A 27,563-nucleotide genomic window follows, 5' to 3' on the forward strand; every position below is an offset into this window, starting at 1 on the left:
CCGGTCGGTCCCCGCGGTCGCGGCCCAGCGGCGAAGCCGAGCCGGGGCGGGGACAGCTTCAGCACCTGGGACAGAGCCCGGGGGGGCGGGACTGGGAGGGCACTGGGACTGGGACTGAATTCGGATGACACGGGACCGGGACCGGACCGGTGCCAGGACTAGACTGGAACCAGGAATTAACTGTGTAAGACTGAAATGGGACTGGGAGTGGGATTTGAACTAGGACTGCAATGGGAATGGGATTGGGTCTGGAACTGGGATTGGGACAGGAGTGGGATTAGGACTGAGACTGGACTGGACTGGACTGGAACTGGGATTGGGACTGGAACTGAACTGGAACTGGGACCGGCACCCCGACCAGGATTATGATTGATCCTGAGACTGGACTGAACTGGCACAGGGACTTGGACCAGGACTGAGATTAGGACTGGAATGGGACTAGGACTGGACTGGACTGCAGTGAGATTGGACTGGGACTGGGAACAGCACTAGGACCAGCACCATGACTGGGATTAGGCTGGACTGTGACAGCAATGGAACTGGGACTGATCTTTAATTGAGTCTGGGACCAGGACTGGACTGGATTTGGACTTGGACTGGAATAGAATTGAGTAGGAAGGGACTGGACTGGTCTGGGAGTGGACTAGGAGTAGGACCAGAACCGGAGCTGAGACTGGGACTTGGACTGGACTGGACTGGAAATGGAACTGGATTTTGGACTAAACGGGCAGGACTAGACTAGGGTTGGGACTGGGACCAGAACTGGACTGGATAGAGACTAGGTGGAGACTGGGACTGGGATTTGGACTGGACAGGACTGGGAGTAGGACCAGGACTAGGTTGGACTGGAACTAGAATTAGGATTGAATTGAGATTAAGATTAGATCAGGATTGGGACTGGGATAAGGACTGGGACTGGTACTCGGAATGGGACTGGGCTGGGCCAGGATGGCAGGATTGGGCCTGGGAAACTCCTGACAGGACGGGGCTGGGGCTGTGTCAGAAGGCTCTGCTGCTGCCCCACTGACCCCATGTCCCTGTCTCCTGGTGTTCCAGTGTCTCACTGTCCCTGTACCCCGGAGTCCCTGTGTCTTGGTGTCCCCATGTCCCGGTGTCCTGGTGTCCTGGTGACCCAGTGCCCCCGTGTCGCCATGTCCCCATGTCCTGGGGTCCTGGTGTCCCTTTGTGTCGCGGTAGAAGGGGGGTCCGGGGTGTCCCCGGGGCGAGGGGGGGGCGCGGTGATCGGTGGGCGTGGCCGTGACCGATCGGTGGGCGTGGCCGAGGGCCCCGCTGGCGCCCCCGGGCCGGGCGGGGCGGGGGGTCCCCGGGCCCCCCCCGGCCATTGGCTGCGGCCGCGCTGGCCCCGCCCCCGGGCCCGGCTGTCAACACGCAGCGCTCGCCGCGCCCGCCGGGCCGGGCCGGGCCGAACCGAGCCGAGCCCAGCACAGCCCAGCCGAGGTGAACTGAGCCCAGCCCGGCAGAGCACAGCCCGCCTCAGCCCAGCACAGCCCAGCACAGCCCAGCCGAACCCGCCCAGCCCAGCCGAACGGCGCCGGCTCGAGCCGAGCCCAGCTGAACCCAGCCCAGCCGAACCGCGCCGAACCCAACCGAGTCCGCGCGAGCTCAGCCGAACCGGGCCGGGCCGAGCCTGGGCCGAGCCCGGACGAACCCAGCCCAGCCGAATCGGGCAGAACCGGGCCGAACCGGCCGAGCCGAGCTGTTCCGAACGGAGCCTGAGCCGTTCCGAGCCGTTCCGAGCCGCCCCGAGCGGCGCCGAGGGCGCGGGGCGGGGGCTGGTCCCCCCCGGCCGCTCCGTGACTAAATAAGGCCGATGGCAGCGGCGCGCACCGGGCGGGTAGAGCGGGGGCTCGGCCCCGCCGCCTCCTCCGGCCCCCTGGCCCCGGGTCCCCTCCTGGCCCCGCGGCCCTGCTCTGGGCGGGCGGGGTCCGCGCCCGGCGGCCCCGGGCCGGGGAGGGCCCCCGGCCCCCTGAGCGCCGCCGTCCTTGGCTCAAGGGCAGCAGGACCCCCGCAGCGCGGGCCCCTCCTCTCCCGGCCTCCCAGTCCCCCGCCCTCGCCGGCGCTGCCCATGGGCCCGGCGCGATGCCGGTGCGGCGGGGCACGTCGCCCCCAGAACACCTTCCTGGACACCATCATCCGCAAGTTCGAGGGGCAGAGTGAGTGGGGCCTGGGGGCACCGGGGCCGGGGGAAAGGCGGGAGGGGCGGGGCCGGGGAGCCGGGGGTGGGAGGGACGGGGCGGCGGGGACCGGGGATGGGGCATTAGGGGACATTGGGGGGACCCGGAATGGGGAGGACCAGGGAGACAGTAGCCTCAGGTGGGTTTGGAGTGATTGGGACAAGCCCAGCTTGTGGAGGGGGGGACACTGCCCACCCTGGCCCCCAGAACCCCCCAGCAGCCCCCAGCCCCGGGCGGGTTTGAGGTGATGGGGACAAACTTAACTAAAGGGGGCCCACCTCCCCCAGTCCCCAGCAGCCCACAGCTCATGGCTTCCCCTAGTCCCTGAGGGGTGATGGAGACCCTGCCCCCAGCTCAGGCTGCTGTGGGACTGGGAATTCCACCTGGCCCATGGACCCCCCAGCCTCCTGCCCAGCCACAGGTACAGGGAAACCTGGGGGACATGTGGGAATGGGGGGACTGGGAGTTCTGAGGGTCCCCAGCACCTATCAGGGAACATCCCCCTGGGGACAGGGCAGTGACATGGGGACGATGCTGCCCCACGGGTTGGGCTGGGGAGTGTTACCCTGCTGGGGGACAGGCTGTGGCCGGGTGTCTGGCCTGGCTGAGCCCCTGCCTTGGGGTGGGGGTCCCCATGGTAGTTGTGTCCCTGAGGAGTCTCTGTAGATTTGGGGGTCCCTGTGGTGATGAGGTCCCTGCAGAGCTGTGTGTCCTGGGGTCCTTCTATTGGTGCAGTTCTGGGGTCCCTGTTGTGGGGTCCCTGCCCTGCTGAAGTGCCTGCCATTGTGGGGTCCTCATGATGACGATGTCCCTGCAGTGGTGGGTGTTCCTGGGTCCTCATGGTAGTGGGGTCCTTGAGGGGTCCCTGCAGCGTTTTGAGTCCCTGGGTCACAGCAGTTATAGGGTCCCAGGTCCATGTGAGGGTGAGGGTCCCTGCGCCCCTGTGGTTATGGGGTCCCCACAGTTCTGGGGTCCTCATGGTGGTGCCATCAGCTTAGGGAGTCCCTGTGGGCGGGGGGGGTGTGGGCAACTCACAGGGTGTTTTGTCCTGGGGAGCCCAGGATGGATGGATGGATGGGGAGGCCCATCCCCATGGGCTGCCAGGCTGGGGCTGCTCTGTCCTGACCCCGTGTCCCCTCTCCCCCCAGGCCGCAAGTTCATCATCGGGAACGCGCGGGTGGAGAACTGCGCCGTGATCTACTGCAACGAGGGGTTCTGCCGGCTCTGCGGGTACTCGCGGGCCGAGGTGATGCAGCAGCCCAGCACCTGCGACTTCCTGCACGGGCCCCGCACCCAGCGCCGCGCGGCCGCTCAGATCGCACAGGCCCTGCTGGGGGCCGAGGAGCGCAAGGTGGAGATCTGCTTCTACCGCAAGGATGGTACGGCCCCGGGCACGGGGAACGGCTGGGGACAGGGGAGCTGTGCTGGGGACACCGTGTGTGGGATCTGCTTCTACCACAGGGATGGTACAGACCCCCGGGGGGACAGGAGACAGGCAAGGACGGGGGGCAGCAGGTGTGGGAGTTCAAGGTGCACGTCCACCTGTACCACAAGGACAGTATGGACTTCCCTCGGGGGGCTGTGCTGCGCACAGGGGGACAGCAGGCACGGGGCAGACCTACGCCGTGCCCATCCAGCACCTGCCAATGCCATGGGTGGCACGAGGCACTGGCACAGGGGGGAACCTGGCACTTGTGGCTCCTGAGGGATGCTGGTAGCTCCCGAGGGGCTGCAACACCCACAGGGGTCCACAGTGCTCCCCAGTACCATGATGGCTCCCAGCAGGCTAGGAGCCTGGCACTGGTGGCAGCTCTCGAGGGGCACTAGCACCCCAGGGCTCTGGACTCTCCCCAGTGCCACAATGGCTCCCAGCCGGCCGATGGTGCCAGGACCACAGTGCCAGGGGTCCCAGGAAGTCACGTGCTGTGGGGCTGGGGTATTTGGGGTGGGAGCAGTGTGCTGTGCCCCCCCCGCAGAAGGGTGACAGGTTGTGTGGGGGCACTCTGTCACCTGGAGGAGGGACAAGGGCACGGGAGTGGCGGGAGCTGAGCCAGTGTCGAGTGTCACATTTCCACTGTCCCTCTGGGGTGTGTCTGGGGTCATTGGACAGAGTGACATCGCAGGGTCCCCGTACCAGGGGATGCCGTGACCCCCAGAGCCCAGGCCAGGGCTGACACCCCACGTTGGCAGTGCTGGCGCTGCCCCTCACCGTGGCCTTGTGCCAGCGCCATGTGTCCCAGCTCTGAGCACATGGCCCTAGTTCCGGTGCTGGAGTAAACAAAGCTGGTGCCAGCTGCCGGCGTGGCCACGGCACCATGGGAGCCACCGTGGCTCTGGGGGCCCTGATGGGGCTGAGCTGGGGTGGGGGCGCTGCTCCTGGCCCTGGGATCCCCCCCTTGCCACCATGGCACTGCCTGGCATGCCCCGGTGCCCTTTGGACTGCGTGGTACTGGGGGCTGTGGGGCGCAGGTGGCACATCGATGCCCCCCCACACCCTGTGCTGAGCCCTCGTTAGGGTGGCACTAATCACCCTGGTGGTGCCACCAGCTGTGCCAGGCATGGGGATGGGCTCATGCTCCTGCCTGGGGCCTTCTTGGGGCTCCCAGGGGACCCCAGCACGCCCAGTTGTGCCTCCCAAGTGGTGTGGGGATCCCACCCCCTACCAGGCCTTGGGTGCTGCTATTGGACCCATGGGGACACGTGATGGGGGTCCTGGGGGTTGCTCTGTGACCCTCCACCATGACTGCCCTCCATGGGGACCAGCTACCCTGTGGAGCAGGGGGTGGGACCCCCTGGCAGTCCGTGACCCTGGATCTGGGGTGTCCTGCACCCACAGACAGGCCCTGTGCTTGGGGACTGGCCCTGGGGGCTGTGGTGGTGCCACCGTGGGTGTCCCCTCTGTGACACAGTGCTGGTGCCACCTGCCACTGTGGGGCTAGCTTGGGGGGTCTCATGGGGTCCTCTTGTTGCCCCTCCCCCGACACGGGAGGCAGGGATCCTATTGCCAGTGGCTCTGGCCTTGTGGCTGGGCCGTGGCATTCCCGGTGCTCCTGGTGCTGCTGCCACCCGTTAGTGCCCGTGGAGTTATGTGACCCCCCCTCGCCCCGCATCCCCCTATCCCGAGCCCCGATGTGTTGTGGTGCCGTAGCAGAGCCGTGGTGGAGCCGTGGAGCCGCCGCGTCGCTGCCGTTGCCGCAGCCATTCATCTTCCCGACGTGTTGTTTATGGTGCTGGGGACGCCGGGAGGTCACGGCGCCCGCAGGGGACCCGTGTCCCCGTGGCGACACCCGTGGGGCCTTGGGCTCCCCGGGCCCTGTCCCTGGGGGACTGCCGTGGCCTTTGGGGTCCCCCTGTGCGTGGCCCCGGTGTCAGTGCAGGGCGGGAGCTGAATCAGGGCTGTGTCACCATGGCACGAGGTGGCATCTCTGGGTGTGGCTGTCCCTGCTGTGCCAGTGGGGTGTCCCTGTCCTCGCTGCACGTTTAGGGGTGCAGGTTGCAGTCCAGGCTAAGTGTGTGGGGGTGCAGGGTTGCAGGGTAGGGTGCAGGGACGGGGGTGCAGGTTGAGGGGCTACAGGGCTTCAGTGTGCAGGGAGTCCTCCCACTTTGGGGGTCCTGGTGGTGCTCACTGGCTGTCATGAGAAGTGATGCAGGGGGTGCAGGGTGGATTTGGGGTGCAGCTCTGGAGGTGAGGGGTGCAGCTGGGGTACAGGGCACCATGTGAGGTGCAGGGGGTTTGGGTACACAGACAGGGGTCCCATTGCAGTGCATTGTGTGTCCCCGCCATGGGGGTTCTCCTGTTACCCCTACCCCATGGTCCCCTCATTGGTCCTACCATCACCCTCACCATGGGGGTCCCCATATTGATCCCCCCATCACCCCCTGCCCCCACAGTCCTCCCATAACCCCCATCCTGGGCCACACCCCTGAGGGCAGTGGGATGGGGGGGCCAGCGTCGCTGGACTCGGGGACTCAGGATTCCCGTGGGGGCGGATGAAGCCGACAGCAGCAGCGGCCACGTGTTGGTGCCACTAATTCCCCCACGGCGTAGCTCGGCCAGGACCCCACGCTGGCCTGGGCCACCCTGTGCCACCCTGTGCTGGCCCCTGGCCCGTGGCCTCACATGCAACAGGGAATCCCCCTGCCACAGGCACAGGCACGGGGACAGTGCCAGCTGGCACCCGCCCTGCCATGCTGCTGGGCCCGGTGCCAGCAGGGGGGACACAGAGGGAGGACAACACCGTGGGGGGGTGATCCGGTGCCTTGACGTCATCCACGTCTCGCTGTTTTCACCCACGTGTGTCCCCCTGGGGTCCCCTTAGGGGGAGGGGCGCGGAAGGGGGCAGGATGCCCCCCCCCCATCACACAGAGATTACCCTGGGCTGCCCTGACCGCCCCGGTCCCCCCTCCAGCTGTGGCACCGGATTAACGCCACAGCTGTTAACAACTCCTGAGCGGCTTAACCCGGCCCCGCACCCCCAGAGCCCCCCTGGGCCCCGCTGCCCCCCATGGCCCTGCCTGCAGTACCTCCCCCTCCCCCTCCTGTACCCTCCTGTGCCTCAGTCTCCCCCTGTGGTGCAACTGCAGGGGTGGCTGCACCCACTGAGTCAGGATTGGAGGGCTGGACAGGGTGCCCCCCAGGACAGAGTGCCCCTCATGATGGGGTGCCTGCCAGGAAGGGGGGAGCAGGAGGGGATGCTTAAATGGTTTGGGGGCCAGGAGTAGGTGCCCAGCAGGGACAGGGGTTGCACAGCAGAGTGGGGGGCAGGAGTGGGTGTACAGGAGGGGTGGGGGAGTGTACCCCAGTATGTTGGGGGTAAATGGGAGGGGCAGGCAGGGGTCCCCCCTACGGGGGTGCTGTCCCCCCATGTCACTGACCCCCCCCTCCCCACAGGCAGCTCCTTCCCGTGCCTGGTGGACGTGGTACCGGTGAAGAACGAGGATGGCGCTGTCATCATGTTCATCCTCAACTTTGAGGCCGTGAGGGAGCCTGAGCCGGGGGAGGCCCCAGCCCCCAGCACCAACCACTGGGTCACCCCGGCCCCCTGGGGCCCTGCAGGTACAGGGGGACAGGGACACCAACCCCTCGGTCACCCCCTCCTCCTGGTGGGGAAGGGGCCTGTGTCACCCTGCTGACCCCATGTCCCAGGGGGACACGGTGCTGTGGGGCACGTGGTGTGGGCAGAGGGTGCCTCAGTGCTGGTGAACAGCACTGGTCGGGGTTGAGACCAAACCCAGATCCCTACCCCAAACCTGACCCCCAGCCTGTCCTTTCCTCCCAGGGCACAGCTGGTTCCTGTGGCTGAAGCAGCACCATGGGGAGGGGATTGGAGCTGGACCCTGACCCCAGCCCCAGCCCTGACCCCAACCTGTCCTTCCCCCAGGGCGCAGCCGGTCCCTGCGGCTGAAGCTGCTGGCGCTCACAGGCAGCCGCCAGTCGCTGCCGCCGGAGCCGCCGGAGCCACCGGACGTGGTGGTGGTGGACCCGGGGGTTGTGGACCCGCTGGTCATGGAGCCGGCCCTGCCTGGCAGCGACTTGGGCCCTGAGGATGCCTCGTCCTCGCTGGAGCCAGGGGCTGGGGACCGTCCCGAGGACGAGGCAGCGTTGATGGGGGACTCCGAACCGCCAGCGACACAGTCGTCCCCGCGGGCCGAGCGCCTGGCGCTGGCCTTCATCAACCACAGCCTGGCCCGGAGCCAGTCCCAGGAGCGCCGGTCCCGGGAGAGCCTCCGCAGCCTGCGCCGGGCATCGTCCGTCGATGACATCGAGGCCATGAAGGGTGACGGGGACAAGCGCTGCCACAACCGCCACACCAGCGCCAGCGCCGGCCTGCACCGCGGCTCCAGCACTGGTACGGCCCAGCCGGCACAGGGGACACTCGTTGGGGTTGGGGACATTGGGGCAACCACAGCCAGAGACCCTGGTGACCCCCCACCCCCATTTCCCACGGACCCCATGGCAGTGCCCAAGGGCTGGCAAAGGGCTGGAACCCCTCATTACCCCTGGGACCTCTGTCCTGCCTCCTGTGGCCCCCCTATCACTGCTGGAAGCCTCCCAGCCCATCCTGCAGGCCCCCCCCCCCATCCCCTGGGCCACATTGAGCCTCAGGAATCATCGTGGGAATCACCACGGGAATCACCTTGTTGGCCCTGGAGCTCTTTAAGCGCATTATGAGAAGGGACAATAATTATAATGATATTAAGGTTAACTGAGAGCAGCTCCACAGGTCCCCAGGGGGGGCCTGTGGCACATGGCTAGGGGGGCCCCCTTGCCCTGGGGCTCCCCACTCGCTTTACCTACTGTGGGAACCCAACCCTGGTATCTGTGGGGAGCCGTGGGACCCCTGCCCCAGGAGCCTTGGGGAGCCATGAGACCCACCCTGGGATCCAGGGCCCATATTCCCCAGTTCCCAGCCCACTGTGGGACCCCCAAGGGGTCCGTGTCCCCTGGTGACGGTGTCCCCTGCAGGCGCGGTGGCCGCTGTGCGCAGCGCTCTGCTCAACTCCACGTCGGACTCGGACCTGGCGCGGTTCCGGGCCATCGGCCGCATCCCACAGATCACCCTCAACTTCGTGGACCTGCAGCCAGGGGGGCTCCTGGCCCCGCCACCGGCCCCCCGCCCCATCATCGCCCCCACCAAACTGCGCGACCGCACCCACAACGTCACCGAGAAGGTCACGCAGGTAAGACCCCAGAGGGACGGGGGGAACCCAGAAGTTGGGCAGTGCAAAGGTGACGAGGTGATGCTGGAGGTGACCAGGTGGTTCTGTGGTGGCCAGGGGATGACAGAGGTGTCCAGGTGATGCCAGAGATGGCTGGTCAGGTGACGCTGAGGTGACCAGGCAGTAACAGAGGTGACCAGCTGGTGCAGAGATGGCCGGGCAGTGACAAGTTGTCTAAATGATGTTGGAGGTGGCTGAGCAGTGACAACATGGCCAAGCAGTGCCAAGGTGTCTGGGCAGTGCCGGAGGTGATGAACAGGACCAGAAGTGGCCAGGTGGTGCCAGAAGTGGCCAGGTGGTGCCAGAAGTGGCCAGGTGGTGACTGAGGTGACTGGGTGCTGCAGGAGGTGGCCAGGCAATGCCAAGGTGGCCGAGTGGTGCTGGGGCATGGCCGGAGCCCAGGGGATGCTTCAGCAGGAGCTGGAGCTCATTGGGAGGTGCCAGAGTGCACTGGGAGGCAGCAGGAGGCAGTACTGGTGCCAAGGGCACCACTGGGTCCCTGGAGTGCCTCAGCATTGGTGGGGCCAGGGGGGCCAGTGTGGCAGGATTGGAGGCCACTGTACCCCCACTCTAGCACCGAGTTGCTCAGGGAGATCGGCCGGGCAGGTTGTGGCCGCAGTGTTCTGGTGCCGGTGGGTGCCATGGTGGAATGTGGCCAGGACAGACCACCCAAGGCACATCATGTCCCTGGGATCTCCCAGTGGGGCACAGGGGGCCAACACCCCCGACCAGGGCACCCGTCACCCCAGTGTCGTGCCTGCCAGTGCCGGGCGCTGGCGGCAGCCGCTAATCCGTGGCCCGTTGTGTAACCGCCATCTGCCGCGGGAGCAGGAGGCGCCGCTTAATTACACCCTGATTGCCCCCCCGCTAATGAGCTGGGGTGGGGGGCGGGGGGCTCTGGGGACCCCTGGGGGCTGTGCAGGGGGGGGGACCCACTCCCTGTCCCTGTAACTCCCACGCTAGGGCTGTCCTGGTGGTCCCCGGCAGCTGGCGGAGGACAAAACTCCCCCAGCACATCTGCCCACGCCCCCAGAGCCCCCGAACCCCCCAGCCCCGCACCTGCTCGCACACGTGAGGCAGCCTGTAGGGGATCCCCGTTCCCGCCGGGAGCTCCCGGCCCTGCTGCCGGGGCTCCAGGTGCTCCTTGCGCCAGTGCTGGAGCAGCCGCGGGACCCTCGGTGGCGTGGGGGTACCACTCTGGGGCTGAGGACCCCCTTCACTCTGCACCCCCCGGCGCCCCCTGTTCCTCACAGAGCCTCTTCGTTGCCTCGGTCGTGATTAATTGCGCCACCAATGACACCCCGGTCCCTCCTGCCCCCACTGTCGCTACGAGGGGACACGAGGGGACACGGTCGCCGTCGCCGGGGCGGGCTCTGCCCCCGGCACTGGGAAGGGGTCTCGGGTTGCCTCAACTGTGCTGGGGGGAGCACCCGGCATCTGCCCGGAACGGGATGGGGGTCCTCCCCGAGGTGGGCAGAGCCGAGGACACAGACACGGGACTGGGGGCACGGGGGTGTCCCCGGGTCGGGCACGGCGAGCCCCGATCCGCTGGCACTGGGGAACGGCATGTCCCGACAGCGGCACCGTGACTCACCCCTGGGGCTGGAGCCAAGCGCCCGGCAAGGTCACCACGCCCTGAGTGACAGTGACAGGGCCTGGCGTGGCCGGGATGGCCGTGGCATCCCCATGGCTCAGGAACCCCTGGGGACCCCCGGCGCGTTCCGGCGGGGACACCTGGAGGGGACAGGATGGGGCTGGGAGACCCCAGACCCACTCAGGGTGTGCGGAGACCTCGTGGTGCCACCAGGCGAGGAGTGTCACTGGAACGTCACCGGCTGTCGGTGGTGGGCCGGGGACACCGGGGACTCCCCGGTCCCTTTGGCACCCACTGCGTGTGTGCAGGCGCTACCCCCTACATCCCCCTTCAGCCAGGCTAGGGGTGCCTGGGGGTCCGAGCGGGTGCAACCGTGAGGCACTGCCAGGGCTGGGCAGTGGCCAGGGACACCGGCGACGTGGGGACATGGGCACACCAGGAGCCGTGAATCAGCCGAGGCTGCCACGGCCAGCTCAGCACCACCGTCACTGTCCCTGTCCCCATCGTCACTGTCCCCACGCCACCGCTGACGGGGCTGTGCGGGTCACGCATTGGGGGATCCCTTGGGAGGCGGGGGGCTGCAGGTGACATCTGGCAGTGGGGCTGGCAGAAGGTGACCGTGGGGCAGGCAGGGGGCACAGCAGTTCCGGAGTACCCCCATGCCCCGCCTCGCCCGGGTCTAACCCCCGTCGTGCCTCAGTTTCCCCGCGGGGCCGTTCCCGGGCGCTCCCGGTCCCTCCCCCGGGGAGTGGCGGCGGCTGGAGCCGGGGGAGATCGGGGGAGCCCAGCGGGGGCGGGCGCCGGGAGGGCTCGGGGTCCTGCCCCGCTCCATCTGCCGCACGCGGGGCCGGGGGCGGCGGGGGAAGCGCGGGGACCCCCGGAGCGCGGCCATGGCCCCGGCGCGGCGCGACAGCGGCGACCGCTCCGACGGGGAGCGGCGGGACCGAGTCCGCAGGGCCGTCCGGGTGTCCAGCCTGGTGGCACAGGAGGTACGGGGGGGCCGGGGAGATCCCGGGAGAAGGGGACCCGTGGTTTATCGCGTCGCGCGTGGGCACGGGGTCCCAGGGATGTCCCCACGCCAGGACTGCAGGGACGGAGCGGGGGGAGGCACCGGGCGTCGCGGCAGGCGGCTCTGGGGGGTGCCGGGGGTTCCTGGGGGGTCTCCCTTGAGAAGGAAATGGGTTTCTGTGATTTGTCTTGCGCGGGGTCCCGGGACTGTCTCTGGGGTGTCCCCACGCTGGGATGTGGGACACGAAGAGAGGGGGCACCGGGGGTTGTCGGGGGGGTGTTTTGGGGAGTTTGGGGGTCCCAGGATTTTCGGGGTCTCCCCCCCGGCGGGAACAGGGACCCGCATGCGACTCGTCCTCCCATGCGTGGGTGCTGGGTCTTGGGGATGTTGCTGCGCTGGGAGGGGGGACACTGAGCAGGGGGTGGCGCTGGGAGTTGCAGCAGGCGGCTCTGGGAGGCTGCAAGGGCATCTGGGGGGCCCAGGGGCTCCAGGGGGTATCCCCTGCTTGACGGAGGGGGTCCCATGGCTTGTCTTGATGTGAATGGGTGTGGGGTCCCAGGGATGCCCCCACAGTAAGGTGGGGACACCGAGTTGAGGGGACACCAAGGGTTGTAGTGGGTGTCTCTGGGGGTCTGGCAGGGTCTGGGGCTCTCCCGATGCCCCCCCGGAGTTGGGGGGGATCACCCTCCACAGGCACCCCATGGCCAGGGTTGGGGGCATCACCCACTCCGAGCCCTCAGTGACCACCTGGTGCCATGGCTGGGCCTGGTGCTGTGTCCAGCTGTGCCATGGTGGCCATGGCTGTGGCATGGGGAGGGGTGATGGCACACGGCTGTTGTCCCTGCTGTGTCCCCAGGTGGTCCTTACGTATCCCAGGTGGTCCATACCACGTCCCAGGTGATCCTCACTGCGTCCCTAGGTGGTCCCCGCTGTGTCCCAGGTGGTCTCTGCCATGTCCCAGGTGGTCCCCGCTGTGTCCCAGGTGGTCCCATGGCCGTCCCCTCACCAGTGGCCCGTGGCCGTGGGACAGGTGTGGGTCAGCACCAGCGTCACTGGGTGGAGGTCGGTGCTGGGACGGGCACGCCGCCCTCTGAGACGTCACCCTCTCCCCTGGGGACGTCACCCCGTCACAGGGCTCGTCCCCCGCCCTGCCACGGGTGCCACCAGCAGCGGTGCCACTGTCGCCGCCCGCTCGGGGTGGCCGCATGTCCCCCGTGCCCATGTCGGGGGGTCCCGAGGGCACCGTGACGCCGCAGCTCAGCGATGTGAGTACCCCCAGTGCCACCTCTGGGGGGACAGCGGGGTCAGCGGGGTGGGAGGGTCCCCACTGCCAGGGGGTCCCCACAGTTGGGATGTCCCCAGTGTCAGAGGGTCCCCACAGCACTAGGTGTCTGCACTATTGGGGGGTCCCCTGCATTGGGGTGTCCCCGGTATTTGGGTGTCCCCTGAGTAAGGGTGTTGGCACTGTTGGGGTGTCCCCTGCATCAGGGTGTACTCACCAGGGCCAGGTGTCACTGCAGCCAGGTGTCACCTGGCCGGTGGTCAGTGCCGTCCCAGTGGTGACCATGTTGGGTGACCCCTGCGAGGTCGTGGGGGTGTCATGGGGGTCGGTGTCTGTCTGGCCATGGGTGTCCCCAGGGGTCTCCCCTGGCCCCCCCCAAGGTCGGTGATGTAGGTGGGTGTTGGTGTTCAGGTGTGTGGGGTCCAGTGTGTCTGGGAACCTGCTGGGGTGGCTGGGTGGGTGCAAGGGCCTGTGTAAGTGCTGCTGTAGGGTACCTGGGCAGGTGTGGGGTACGTGGGCAGGTGTGGGGCACCTGCCAGGGCGAGCGTTGGTGCCCATCTGGGTGTTGGGGGTCTTTTGGTACCTACTGGTGCAGGAGTTGGGGGACTGTGGCTGTTGGGGACCCCCTGGTGCTGGTGTGGGGTACCTGGGCAGGTGGGGCACCTGCCAGTGCAGGTGTAGGTGTGAATGTTGGGGGTCCGTGGGGCAGGTGTCAGGTACCGGTGCAGGTGTTGGGGGTCTGGTTTGAGATCACCTACCAGAGCAGGTGTTGGGGGATCCAGGGGGTCCCCACTGGGGGAGCCACTGCATCGGAACCAGGCGGTTCTGCCATGGGGGTGCCGGGGGGTGTTGGGGTGCTGGGAGGTGCCAGGGGGTTGTCAGGGTGGCAGGGGGATGTTGGTACCCCTGAGAGTACCCCAGTGGGTGATAGGGATGTGTTGGTGCCCGGGGGGGTAAGTCAGGATGCCAGGGGGTGCCGGTGCCCCCCCATCCCCGCGTGGGGTATTTGGGGTGCCCCGTGGGCGCAGGTGTCTGGGTCACGGCAGGTGCAGTGCCGGGTGTCCCGGGGGGGCGAGGGGTGTCGGTGCCACCACAGGTGTTGGGGACGCGTCACCGGGGCGGGACGTGTCACCGCGTGTCACCGCGTGTCGCCGAACGTGTCACCGGCACCGCCGCCATCTGTGTCACTGTGAGTGACGGGTGCCAGAGCGGGGGGAGCACCGTGGGGGAGGGGTCGGGATGTCTCCACATATCAGGCCCGTCTTGACACGTGGGTGGGGGTCTCACTTGTGTCGAGGGGTCCCCAGCCCCTCATCACGGCACCCCTGAGCCCTGTATGGCATGGGAGGGGGGGCTGTCCCCATGCCTGGGGGACTTGGAGGAGCTGGGGGCTGTCCCCACTGCTTGGTGGGCTGGGGGCCCCACGACTGAGGGTCATGGGGCACGCTGGGGGTCCCCAGCTGTATATGCGGGGGGGTTGGCTCAGGGAGGGGTTACCAGGACTGTGTCGTCCCCCCCCGAGCTGTGCTCCCCCCGGGGGTGGCAGGGGCCTGCACTGAGGGGGTTAACCAGGTGCTGGGGTTGGGGGTGTGTTTTGGGGAGCTGTGACTGGGTGGGGGTCTTGGTCCCTCTCCCCCCCATCCATCCCTTCCCATCTGCCTGCAGGGCCAGACAGTCCCTAGATGGGGGTCCCGGGGGATGTCCAGGTGGGACGTGGGTGCCACCTCCCTCACGCGTGGGGGCCACACAGTTCAGGGAAGGGGCCAGTGGTGCCCAGTGATGGTGTCCCAGGCAGTCCAGGGTCTCCCCCGGTGCACGGCAGGACCGCCCCCCCCCGCCTTGAGGGCTTCTGCAGGTCTTGGGCCCACCACTGTTGTCCCCCGCCCCTCGCCCTCCCCTTCACCGCGGGCTGGGATTTGTCCCACTTTGCCGTGGCATCTGCGATAAATTTAGCGGCAGGAGCGGCTGGTGGCTGGAGCCGCGCCCCCCGGCCTCCCTCCCCTGCTGTCCCCCCCCGTTTTCCCCCTGGGCCCCCCACCCCTGCTCACACCGCAGCCACCCGGCACAGCCACAGCCCAAGGGGCCCGGTGGCTCCAGGTTTGGGGTATCTCCCTGCACCCCCTCCCCTTCCCTGCTGTCTCCTCCCAGCCCCCCGCCCCCACTCACACTGCGGTCAGAGTGGCCGTGAGGAGCTCTGGAGTTGGGGTGTCCCCCCAAGGCCCCCAGCGACACCGCCTCCCCTGCTGTCCCCCCCCATCCCTCCCTGTCCCCACTCATATCGCAGCCAAAGGGGCTACCTGGGGCTCTGGGATTGGGGTTCCTTCTGCAGGACCCTCCCAGGGACTCCCCCAGCCCCCCTTGCCATCTGGGACGCTGTAACAGTACCTGTTACCCCCCCTCTCCCCAGGGTCCCCGTGACCTCACATGACCCCATGGAACCTGCCACCCCCCAGGGGGGATATATCTGGGACACGTAGGAGGTGTTGGTGCACAGCTCCTCGGGAAGGGATGTGGGAACAGGGACCACCCTGCACACAGGCCACGTGTGGCCTCGGCCCTCCGTCACACGGCGCGTGGGGATGCGGTGGCAGCGGGAATCCCCCGCGTGGGGGTGGCAGTGGGTGACGCAGGAGCTGCTGCGTGTCCCTGAGCTGTCACCATGTGTCCCAGTGCTGTCATCACATGTCACTGCGTGTCCCCGGCACCGTCATCGTGTGTCCCAGTGCTGTCACTGTGTGTCCTGCTGCCATCACTGCGTGTCCCTGTCACCCATGTCACTGTGTGTCCTGGCGCCATCACTGCATGTCACCGTATGTCCTGCTGCCATCACTGTGTGTCCCTGTCACCCGTGTCACTGGGTGTCCTGTTACCATCACTGCGTGTCCCTGTCACCCATGTCACTGTATGTCCTACTGCCATCACTGCATGTCCCTGTCACCCGTGTCACTTTGTGTCCTGGCACCATCACTGTGTGTCCCGGCGCCATCACTGCATGTCACCATATGTCCTGCTGCCATCACTGCATGTCCCTGGCACTGTGTGTCACTGTGTGTCCCGGTACCATCACCCTTTGCCCCACTGCTGTCACCACGTGTCCCATTGTCACATGGCTGTTCCCGCAGTGACACGGCTGTACCCACTGGCCCATGAGGCCACCGAGGCCAGTGGCTCCTGGGGACGGAAGTGACAGGGTCCCTGTGTACCCCCAGGGAAGGGTGGTGGCAGCAGGGGACACGTTTGGGCTGAGCTGGCAGGACAGGAACCGTGTCCTGGCCCATGGGCACCACGCAGTTGGGACATTTTCCTGGCATGTTTCTGGTGTGTTCCCAGCATGTTGGTGCCCCATGGCACCTGCTGCCCACCACAGGGCCGATTGTATGCCCTCCATGCCAGGCACAGGTGTGGGGTGTTCCTGGCATGTTCCTGGTGTGCGTGTGCCCCGCGACACTGTGCTCCCTGCCAGGGGCTGGCTGTGTGCCCTGCACACTGGCACAGGTGTGAGATGTTCCTGGCATGTTCCTGACGTGTTCCTGCTATGTTTGTGGCGTGTGTGTGCCCCGTCACACCCTGCTCACTGCCACGGGGCTGGCCTTGTCCCCCTCGGTGCCATTGGGGTGCCTGTGAAGTGCTGGGGGAGTCGTGACGTGTCCCATCTCGTGCCACATTGCCTGTGGGCACCCACGGCCTCACCGGTGTCACCGCCATGTCACCAAAGCACGCTGACCCCTCCGGCGTGTCACCGCATGTCACCATGTGCTGGGGGACCGGGGAGGGCTGACGGGGGGACCGGGGAGGGCAGCCCTGGCTGCGGCCGTGGCGGTGGCAGCGGAGCAGCCTGGGAAAAATTTCCGCCCCAATAATTCCTGTCGGCTCCGGCGGAGCGTGGCCAGCGCACGCCACACCGGGGGACCCTGCCACACCGGGGAACCCTGCCATAATGTGGGGTCCTGCCATGCCGGGGGGCCCCACTGCCACTGAGGGCTCCCCCTGCCCCTGAGGGTCCCTGCTGCTGCTGGGGGTCCCCAGGCACTGTGATGGGCACAGGGCCAGGGCACGGGGGTCCCCGGTGGCCACAGGCCGGCGGGAGCTGACCCCCGCTGCCCCCCTCGCCCCGAGGATGCTGCCCGCTCTCCTGCAGCTGCTCCAGGAGTTCCCGGGCACCCCCCCTGCAGCCCCCCGGTCTGGGCACCCCCCTGGCCCCAGCTCCATGCCCGGGGTTTCCCTCTGTGGCACCTGCCTGGGGCTGCGCCGCGATGGCACCGGGCACGGACAGGAGGAGAAGGTACCGGTACCGCACCCACCGACGGGTCTGGCATTGGGGGGGTTGGGGGGGGGTGTTGGACAGGGGGGCACTGTGCCCACCCGTGACCTGGTGGTGGCCACACAAGGCTCCAGCTGCGTCCCTGGTGCTGGTCTGAGGAGGTTTGGGGGTTACATAAAGCTCTGGCCCTGCATGACTGGGGATCCCCCCAGCCACCCCCAGGAGACCCCCAGCTCCCCAGAGGTGTCTCTGGGGTTGGGGGCCAATTGGGTGTCTGTCCGTCCCTTTCCCTGCAGTGCCACAATGGGTGGGAGCCCTGTGGTGGGCATGGGCGGGGGGGCAGAAGTGGGGCAAGGGGACCCCAGTGGGGAGCAGGGGGACTGCGACCCCTGCGGGGCACAGGGCCGGGGGGCTGTGGGTCACCCCCTGTCATTTCTCACCTGAGCTTTGGGGCTGCACATGGTAACAGTCTCTGTAATGGCAGGGAGGGGAGGTACCCCCCCAGGGACCCTTGGGGTCCCACTCAGAGGCTGTGCCAGGTGTCCTGCATGGGGAGTGGGAGGCACAGGGATATCTGTGCCCCGCAGTGGAGATGGTGGGGGTGGCTGGGGGTATTCATGCCCTCCTGATGGAAATGGTGGGGGGGTCTGTGCACCCCCCCAGATGGACATGGTGGGGGTGGCCAAGTTGGGGGGCACAGGGTGAGGGGCACAGGGCAGTGTTGTGTCTGTGGGTATTTGGGGTGGGAAGTGCCCTGGCGGTGTCTGGGGCAGGAGGAGTTTGTGCAGTGACTCGGTGTTGGGGGGGACTTATCCCAGCTGTGCTCTCCAGCCGTTCCCCTTCACCCCACATCATCCATGTCATCCCTGTGCACCCCTTGTGGCTCACACCGGGGTGTGTACTGGGGTCCCTCTGCACCCCAGAGAGTTACAAAACTGTTCATTTTAAGACTATCATGCCCAATGTTGACCCAGCATCCAAGGCCACCCCTGACCCACATCTCCAAGTGCCACCTCTACCTGGGCTGGGAAGCTGAGCCCTGTGGGGTGTTGGGGTATAGCACTGACCCCCATGTGCCCCCCAGGTGCTGTCGCTGGGTGCTGACGTGCTCCCCGAGTACAAGCTGCAGGCGCCGCGCATCCACCGCTGGACCATCCTGCACTACAGCCCCTTCAAGGCGGTGTGGGACTGGCTGATCCTGCTGCTCGTCATCTACACAGCCATCTTCACGCCCTACTCGGCCGCCTTCCTGCTCAGCGACTCGGAGGAGGCCCAGAGGCACCACTGCGGCTACTCCTGCAGCCCCCTCAACGTGGTCGACCTCATCGTGGACATCATGTTCATCATCGACATCCTCATCAACTTCCGCACCACCTACGTCAACTCCAACGAGGAGGTGGTCAGTCACCCCGCCAAGATCGCCATCCACTACTTCAAGGGCTGGTTCCTCATTGACATGGTGGCCGCCATCCCCTTTGACCTGCTCATCTTCGGCTCCGGCTCCGAGGAGGTGACGAGCGTGGGGACGTGGGGACGTGCTGGCACTGGCTGGGCCGTGCCCTGGGTGGGCGGTGCTGTTTTGGTGCTGGGGGCTTGTGTTTGGAGGTCCCACCTGTGCCCCCAGGCTGGGGATGGGTGCCAGGTCCTCCCAGGGGCTGGTGTTGGGGGGTCCCACCTGTGCCCCCAGCCCAGGACACCCCCAGTACCCCTGGTGACCACCCTGTCCTCTGCAAACCACCTTTGCTCTGGGGTGGGACACTGGGGGCACCTGGGGTTCATGTGGGAGCTTTGGGGCAGGGACCCAGGACACCCTTTGCCCTTCCAGGGATCTGTGGGGGTTCTTTGCCAGCACTGTCCCCTTTCCTCCCTCCCCAAACCCCCTTTGCCCTGGCCCTGGGGGGCACCTGAGGCTCTCTCTGTTGGAGAGAGACTCCTAGAATGGAGGTGCCTGGCTGGGGGCAGAGACCCCCGATCTTTCTGTGGTTCTGTAGAGTGTCTCTCCACTGTTGTGCCCCCAGATGATGACACTGATTGGGCTGCTGGTGTGGATGGGATGGCCCACTCTTCTGGGTGCCCATGTAGTATCTCTCCCCCATTAACCCCCTTTCCACACACTCCACCTGAGATGACAACTCTGATCGGGCTGCTGATGTGTGGAGAGGGGATGGGGGCTGGAGGTGCCTGGCTTGGGTCAGGGACCCCCCTCACCCTTCTGGGTGCCCATGGGGTCTCTCTCCCCCCACTCACCCCCTGTGCCGCCCCGCAGACAACGACACTGATCGGGCTGCTGAAGACGGCGCGGCTGCTGCGGCTGGTGCGGGTGGCACGGAAGCTGGACCGGTACTCGGAGTACGGGGCGGCCGTGCTGTTCCTGCTCATGTGCACCTTCGCCCTCATCGCCCACTGGCTCGCCTGCATCTGGTACGCCATCGGCAACGTGGAGGGGCAGAGCACGGGCTGGCTGCACGCCCTGGGCCAGCAGATCGGCAAGCCCCTCAACAACAGCGACCCCCGCCGAGGGCCCTCCATCAAGGACAAGTACGTCACCGCACTCTACTTCACCTTCAGCAGCCTCACCAGTGTCGGCTTCGGCAACGTGTCCCCCAACACCAACTCCGAGAAGATCTTCTCCATCTGTGTCATGTTGATCGGATGTGAGTGACCAGGGGGTGTGAGAGCCCCTCTGTGTGGGTGTCAGAGCACACCTCTGTGTGGATGTGCACACCTGTGTGTGTGAGAGAGAGCACACCTGTATGTGTGTGCACACCAGTGTGTGTGTGCACACCTGTGTGTGTGTGCACAGCTGTGTGTATGAGAGAGAGCACATTTGTATGTGTGTGCACAGCTGTGTGTGCACCTGTATGCCTGTTGGTGCACAGCTGTGTGTGTGCACACCTCCATGTGTGTGAGAGACACATCTGTTTGTGTGTGCACACCTGTGTGTGTGTGACACCTTCACTGATGCCAAGGGCACCTCGGCCCATCCACAGGTGACACACCTGGGTAGGATGTGGCTCTGTTGGGGGCAGGAGGCTCCACAGAGGGATCCAGACAGTGAGATCCATGGGCTGAGGACACCTGCATGAGGATCAGGCAGGCCAAGTGCCAGGTTCTGCTCTGGGGTCACACCAGTCCCATGGAACACTCCAGATGTGGGGCAGAGTGGCTGGAAAGGTGAAAAAGGCCCTGGAGGTGCTGGTGACAGAGGCTGGACATAAGCCTAGGTGGGCAAGAGTGGGCACCTGGCTTGTGTCACCATAGTGTGACCAGGGCAGTGACCATCTCCTGTGCTGGGTAACACCTGGAATCCTGGGGGCAGTTCTGGGCCCCTCACTGCAAGAAGGACATTGAGGGGCTGGAGCGTGAGCAGGGAAGGGAACAGAGCTGGGGAAGGGGCTGGAGAAGCAGGAGTGGCTGAGCGAGCTGGGAGGGCTCAGCCTGGAGAGGAGGAGGCTCAGGGGAGACCTTCTCACCTGGGGACACAGGGACCCCAGAGGTGACAGTGGAGGGTGAGGGGGGACTTGGGGGTGCAGCCCCCTCTGACCTGCCCTCTCCCCAGCGCTGATGTACGCCAGCATCTTCGGGAACGTGTCGGCCATCATCCAGCGGCTGTACTCGGGCACGGCGCGGTACCACACGCAGATGCTGCGGGTGCGCGAGTTCATCCGCTTCCACCAGATCCCCAACCCGCTGCGCCAGCGCCTCGAGGAGTATTTCCAGCACGCCTGGTCCTACACCAATGGCATCGACATGAACGCGGTGAGACCCCCAGCACCCCAAAACCCACCATGGACCCCTGGAACCCATCACATCCCCCCCAAACCTCCATGGCCCTCAAGGACCCCCAAAACCTGCCCTGGGCTCCTGTAACCCACTGCATCCCCCCCCAAACTCCCATGGCCTCCCAGCTCCCCACTCAAGGAGTATTTCCAGCACTCCTGGTCCTACACTAACAGCTTCAACATGAATGTGGGGAGACCCCCAGGACCCCTCAGGACCCCCAAAGGAACCCCTAAACCCTCCGATGGTGCCCTGGCCTCTCCCCAGGTATTTCCAGCACACCTGGTCCTGCAGTAATGGCATTGACATGAATGCAGTGAGGCCACTCAAAACCCACAGGCCCCCAAAACCTCCATGGGACCCCTAAAATCCCCCATGGCCCTCAGCCCACCACTCCTCAGGGAGTGCTTCCAGCAGTCCTGGTCCTGCAGTCATGGCATCGACATGAAGGCCATGAGACCCCCGGGATGCCCCAAACCCAGCAGGGCCCCCCAGCACCCCCTGCAGTCCCCTGGCCCCTCACTCTTCGAGCTCCTCCAGCACGCCTGGCCCTACAGCAGTGGCATTGACATGAATGCAGTGAACCCCCCCAGGATGCCCCCACAGACCCCCAAAACTTCCCAGGGACCCCTAAAATCCCCCATGACCCTCAGCCCCCTATTGCTCGGGAAGAGCTTCCAGCAGTCCTGGTCCTGCACCAACAGCACCCACATGAACACGGTGACCTCCTCTCAAAACCTGCCTTGCCCCTGACCCCTGTGCCCCCCTCCAGGTGCTAAAGGGGTTCCCCGAGTGCCTGCAGGCCGACATCTGCCTGCACCTGAATCGGAGCCTGCTGCAGAACTGTGCCCCGTTCCGGGGAGCCACCAAGGGCTGCCTGCGGGCGCTGGCCATGAAGTTCAAGACCACGCACGCGCCCCCCGGGGACACGCTGGTGCATGCTGGGGACGTGCTCACCGCGCTCTACTTCATCTCCCGCGGCTCCATCGAGATCCTGCGTGGGGACGTCGTCGTCGCCATCCTGGGTGAGACCCCCAACGTGGCCTGGGGGTCCCACAGGGTCCCCTGGGGCAGCCACTTTGTTCAGGGGCCCCCCAAGCGCTGGGTGCCCCCAGGGTGAGCCCCCACCTCCTGGGCACCTCACAGTGTCCCATGGGGGACCCTCTGTGTCTGTGGTCCCTCCAGTCTTCCTCGAGTGACCCCCACCTGGGGTCCTCCCAGTGCCCCATATGGCACATATCCCCCCAGTGACCTCCACAGTGCTGACACAACCTCAGTGCCCCTGAGTGACCCACAGTGCTTGGGGGCAACCCGTGTTGGCCCCGCTCATCCTGAAGAACCCCCGCTGTCCTGGGGTGACCCTCCACCTCCCAGGGTGTCCTCCCTCTCAGGAACCCCCCAGTGCCCCTCCTGCACCCCCAGGTAAGACCAACAGCTCCGGGGAGCTGCTACACCTGCACCCCCGAGCCCCTGGGATGCCCACCCAGCACCCACTACGTGCTCCCCCAGTGACCACCCTTTCTCAGGGACCCCAGAGTCCCCTCCGCCCTTCTCAGGGACCCCCCAGAGACCTCGCATTTCCTGGGGTGCCCCCCCAGGTACAAACACCTTTGGGGAGCCACTGTACCTGCATGTGTGGCTGGGAAAGTCCAAAAACCCCAGAGCCCCAGGGACCTCCCAGCCCCGCGGACCCCTTCAGTGACCCCCCGGGACACCCCCCGCCCCCCAGGTAAGAACGACACCTTCGGGGAGCCGCTGCATCTCCACGCGCGGCCGGGGAAGTCGCGGGCGGACGTGCGGGCGCTCACCTACTGCGACCTGCACAAGATCCTGCGCGAGGACCTGCTCGAGGTGCTCGACATGTACCCCGAGTTCTCCGACCGCTTCTGGGGCACCCTCGAGATCACCTTCAACCTGCGCGACGTGAGCGGGGACCCGGGGGGCGGGGCGGGCAGGGGGGGAGGTCCTGAGCAAATTATAGGGTCCTGAGCAGGCTGGAGTGTCCCAGTAAACTGGGGCTTCCTAGAAAGTTGTGGGGTCCCGAACAAAGAAGGGGACTCCAAGCAAGCTGATGGGGGTCCTGAGCAAGTGGGGAGAGAAGGCCCTGAGCAAGTTGGAGGGGTCCTGAGCAAGTGGGAGTTTCTTGGCAAGTTCTAGGGGGCTGAGGAATCTCGGGGGTCTCGAGTGATCCGGGGGGTCCTGAGCAAGCCTGAGGACTCTGAGCAACGGCTGGGAGGTCCTGAGCAAGCTGGGGGGCTCCTGACAAAGCGGGGGGGTCCCGCAGCCCCCCAACTGTGCCCCCTTGTCCCCGCAGACCAACATGATCCCCGGCTCCCCGGGCAGTGACGAGCTGGACGGAGGCTTCTCCCGGCTCCGGCGCCGCAAACTCTCCTTCCGCCGGCGCCCCGAGAAAGGTGGGGGGTCGGGGGGGCCGGGACCCCCGGGGTGACCCCAGGGTCACCGGGACCCCGGCCCTGATCCCACTTGTCCCCCGCAGACGCTCCCAGTCCCGAGAAGCCCCGGGCACTGCGGGAGGGCAATGGGGGGGGTCAGGCCCCCGGCGCCCCCCGAGGCCCGGCCGAGTGGGACCCCCCCAGCCCCTCCAGCTGCGGCTCCAGCGATGAGGAGGAGCCTCCCGCGCCCCCCCCGGGGGCCACCGCGCTGTCCCCCTTCCGCAGTGCCCCCGCCCCCCCGAGCCCGAGGAGCACGAGGGCAGCGACATGTGCAACCCCCTCTCAGGTGGGTCGGGGGGCTGGGGTTGGGGTGGAGGGTCCCCCATTCCTTCCCTCCCTGCTGGGGTCCCGCAGACTCCACAAAAACCCCGGCACCCCCATCCCTCCCTCAGCCCCCAGAACCCCATCTCACAACCAGTACCTGCCCCCTCCCTCGGGTGGGCGGGGGGGTTTGGGATGGGGTGGGGGGTCCCGCATTCCTCCCCTCCTCACTCGGGGTTCTGCAGACTCTCCCCAAAATCCCAAACCTGCCCTCCCCCAGCGCCTGCCCCGGCACCCCCTAGAAGGGCAGGTGGGACTCAGGATGGGGTGGGGGGGGGCAATCCTCCCTTCCTTGTTTAAGGTTCTACAGCCCCCCAAAAAGCCCCAGCACAATCTTCCCATCCTTCTCCCAGTCCCCCTTAAACGTCCCACCCCACTTCACACCCCCCCCACCTTTTCTAGGCGCCTTTTCGGGGGTCTCCAACATCTTCAGTTTTTGGGGTGACACCCGGGGCCGCCAGTACCAGGAGCTCCCCCGTTGTTCCCACGGGGCCCCCCCAAATCCCACCCCGTCCCTGACCCGCCGCCAGCGCTCTGACCTGGAATCCCGCTTGGATCTGCTCCAAAAACAGCTCAACAGGTAATTTTGGGGGGTTCAGGTGTGACCTGAGGGGGGTTTTAGGGCAGTGTGACCCTGTGGGAGCCCCCCAACCACCCCCAAAGGGAACTGGGGAGCCCTGAGTGCAAGGGGAGGAATGAGGGACCCCCATCCCAACCTGAGCCCTCTGACACACCTTAAGAGGGTACAGAGGTGCAGGGGGAGGTGCCGTGGGTCCAGAGGGGCTGGGGGAGGGATGGGGTTGGGGGTGCTGGAGTTTTGGAGGGTCTGTAGAGCCCTGAGTGAGGAGGGGGGGAATGGGGCATTCCCGTGCCATCTTGAGGCACCTGACCTACCTGGTGGGGTACAGGGGTGCAGGGGCAGGTGCTGGGCAGGTCTGGGAATCCTGGGGGGCTGAGGGAGGGATGGGGCTGGGGGTCCCACCTCTCATCCCGGCCTGGCCACACTCCACCACGAACGTTTCAGGCTGGAATCCCGGCTGAGCACGGACATCTCGTCCATCGTGCACCTGCTGCAGCGCCAGGTGTTGGTGCCCCCTGCCTACAGCACCGTGACCTCCCCCCACCAACCCCCCCCGGGGCCGCTGCAGCCTCCCCTGCCCATCACCTCCCTGCGGCCGCTCGCTCAGGTAAGGGACCCTGGGCTTCGGGGGCACCTGCTTTGGGGGTCATCCTGCTGTCACAACCTCTGTGGGTTGGGGTCACACTTGAGCCCCCTGGGTTTGGGATGCACCTGGTTTGGGGGCATCACCTTCTCTTCCAGCCCATTGTGGGTTGGGGTCACACCTGAGCCCCCAGGGTTGGGGTGCGCCCCGTTTTGGGGGCCATCACCCTGTTATGCAGCCCCTCTGGGGGTTGGGGTCACCCCTGAGCCCCCACAGATTTGGGGTACACCCCCTCCTGTGCCACACCACTCCGTTCCCCCACTGCTGTGGGTGGGCTCTCTGCTGGGTTGGGGGGACACCCTAAATCCCTGGTGCCGAGTGGGGGACACGCTAAGCCCCCCAGATTTGGGGCACACCCCCTCCTGTGGCCATCACGGTGTCCTCCAGCCCTTCTCTGGGTTGGGGTCACAGACAGGGAGTCCCGCTGCTGGGTGGGGTGGGACATCCCTAGCTCCTGGTGCCGTGCGTGAGTCCCCCGGTCCCTCCCCTGACTCTCGCCCTGCCCGGTCCCGGCAGGTCCCGCACCCGCCGCGTGCCCCGGACCCCCCGGATGTGGTGGTGCTGCTGGAGCCGCCCCCCCCACGGCGACGTTCGCTGCCCGGGGCGCTGCCCCCCCCCGCGGGGACCCCCCCGGGGACCCCCCCGCTCCAGAGACACTGCTCCGACCCCGGCAGCTAATGGGAGCACCGGGGCGCGGCGGGACCCCCGGAGCCACGGGACCCCCGGAGCCATGGGACCCCCGACCCCGGAAAGTGGCACCCCCGGAGCACTCGGACCCCAGGACCTGGGACCCCTGGAGTCCTGAGGCCCTGGCACATGGAACCCCCAAAGCCACAGGACCCCCAGACCCCAGAATGTGGGACCCCCCAAACTTGGCACCCCTGGACACCATGACCTGGGACCCCCCGAGTCATAGGATCCCTGACCCTGGAATGTGAGACCCACGGAGCCCAGGAACCCTGGGACCCCCAACCCTGCAATGCAGGACCCCCAGAGTCCTTGGACCCCCACATCCTGGGACCTGGGACCCCTGGACCCCAGCATGTGGGATCCCTGGAGCCACAGGACCCCTGACCCCAGCATGTGGGACCCCCAACGCCCAAGACGTGGGACCTCCAGAGCCCTGGGACTCCTGACCCCAGAATGTGGGACCCCCACACTTGGGACATGGAACTCCCAGATTCTGGGAGCTGGGAGCCCCGGAGCCGTGGAGACATGGGGCTCCTGGACCCGGTGATGTGGGACCCCCAGAGCCCCCACCCCTGGACCCTGGCCTGCCAGTGGGCCCCAGCTGCTGCTCCCCACGGACACTGCCCCCCAGTGCCGGCAGGGGGGCTCAGGACCCTGGGGACCCCCTGCTATCCGACCTCCCCCGGGTCCCCCTGCCTCGGACTGTCGGATTCTGCTGCTCTTCCTCCTCCTCCTTCCAGAGCCCCGAGCGCCCCGGGACCCCCCGCGGTCCTTGGGCTGGCGGGGGTGGGGGTGCACACAGGTGTGTGTGTGCGCAGGGCTGTGCACAGGTGTGTGTGTGCACAGGTTTGTGTGTGCACAGGGGTGTGCACAGGCGTGTGTGCACATGTGTGTGTGTGCACAGGTGTGTGTGTGCACAGGAGTGTGCACATGTGTGTGTGCACAGGTGTGTGTGCACAGGGGTGTGTGTGCACAGGAGTGTGCACAGGTGTGTGTGCACAGGTGTGTGTGCACAGGTGTGTGTGTGCACAGGTGTGTGTGTGCACAGGGGTGTGTGTGCACAGGTGTGTGTGCACAGGAGTGTGCACATGTGTGTGTGCACAGGTGTGTGTGCACAGGGCTGTGCACAGTTTTGTGTGTGCACAGGTGTGTACACAGGTGTGTGTGTGCACAGGGCTGTGCACAGGAGTGTGCACATGTGTGTGTACACAGGTGTGTGTGTGCACAGGTGTGTGCACAGGTGTGTGTGCACAGTTTTGTGTGTGCACAGGTGTGTGTGCACAGGGCTGTGCACAGGAGTGTGCACAGGGCTGTGCACAGGTGTGTGTGTGCACAGGGCTGTGCACAGGAGTGTGCACAGGGCTGTGCACAGGTGTGTGTGTGCACAGGTGTGTGCACAGGAGTGTGCACAGGTGTGTGCACAGGTGTGTCCCCGTGTCCTGTCCCCAGGACGTCACGCGTGTGTCGGGGGGTCCCGCTGTGCCGGGACACGTGTGCTGCCCCCCCATCCGTGTGTGTGTCCCTGCCGTGTCCCCCCACCGGGACAGCCCTGCCGGGCTCCCCCGCACACGTGTGTGAGCACCGGTGGTCTCTGGTGGGGCCGTGTGTTTCCCCCTGCGTGTCCCTGTCCGTGTCCCAGCTGGGGGGGTGGGGACACGTGTGTGCCCTCCCTGCCTGGCTGCGTGTCCCCTTGGAGCCCCCAGAACCCCCAGAGCCCCCCGGGCGCTCCCCCCGCACAGCCGGGTGTCACATCGCGGTGTCACCCCACGCACAGGGAGGGGGACACGGGGCGGGAGGGGGCTGCCACCCCCATAGCGTGTGCCGTGTTTGTCCTGTGTCACCCCTGCATGTCACCCCTGCCGTAGGTGTCCCCAATAAACCGTACGGAGACCCCCCGGGCTCTGTGTGTCACCGGGGGAGGGGACAGAACCACGGGGAGGAGGGGGGGACACAATGACCTGGAATGTCACTGTGATTAGACATTGTGACAGCCAGGGACAGGTCAGGGCATCTCGCTGGTGGCAGAGACAGGGCA

The 27,563-nt window shown here is 66.6% G+C and overlaps 2 protein-coding genes across 51 annotated transcripts; both read left to right on the forward strand.

Annotated features, from left to right (window-relative positions):
* Positions 1–2,100: 2,100 nt before the first annotated feature.
* On the forward strand, positions 2,101–27,419 carry KCNH2 (potassium voltage-gated channel subfamily H member 2). The gene is given in 18 exon segments (XM_050334635.1): positions 2,101–2,120; positions 2,122–2,174; positions 3,344–3,574; positions 7,087–7,251; positions 7,577–8,044; positions 8,662–8,876; positions 18,146–18,571; positions 19,328–19,715; positions 20,621–20,820; positions 21,614–21,866; positions 22,571–22,764; positions 23,156–23,255; positions 23,339–23,524; positions 23,527–23,580; positions 24,018–24,195; positions 24,640–24,802; positions 25,355–26,798; positions 26,901–27,419. Coding segments are annotated over 17 exon segments (3,456 nt in total). The 3' UTR covers positions 25,517–26,798; positions 26,901–27,419.
* LOC126650165 (keratin-associated protein 16-1-like) lies at positions 25,982–27,500 on the forward strand. 50 transcript variants are annotated; one of them, XM_050334683.1, is made up of 5 exons: positions 25,982–26,460; positions 26,517–26,560; positions 26,633–26,678; positions 26,757–26,775; positions 26,892–27,500. In XM_050334683.1, exons 1-5 carry the CDS (start codon positions 25,982–25,984, stop codon positions 27,483–27,485), a joined length of 1,182 nt encoding a protein of 393 aa, XP_050190640.1. In that variant the 3' UTR covers positions 27,486–27,500. The 50 variants fall into 50 exon arrangements, with proteins under 50 accessions (XP_050190640.1, XP_050190638.1, XP_050190652.1 ...); XM_050334681.1 differs by having other exon boundaries at positions 26,633–26,674; positions 26,741–26,775; XM_050334695.1 differs by lacking the exon at positions 26,757–26,775 and adding an exon at positions 26,799–26,850 and having other exon boundaries at positions 25,982–26,434; positions 26,475–26,530; positions 26,659–26,688; positions 26,917–27,419.
* Positions 27,501–27,563: the final 63 nt, after the last annotated feature.

Source organism: Myiozetetes cayanensis, unplaced genomic scaffold, assembly GCF_022539395.1.
Source record: "Myiozetetes cayanensis isolate MyiCay16 unplaced genomic scaffold, myiCay2020 scf57, whole genome shotgun sequence".
Lineage (NCBI taxonomy): Eukaryota > Metazoa > Chordata > Aves > Passeriformes > Tyrannidae > Myiozetetes > Myiozetetes cayanensis.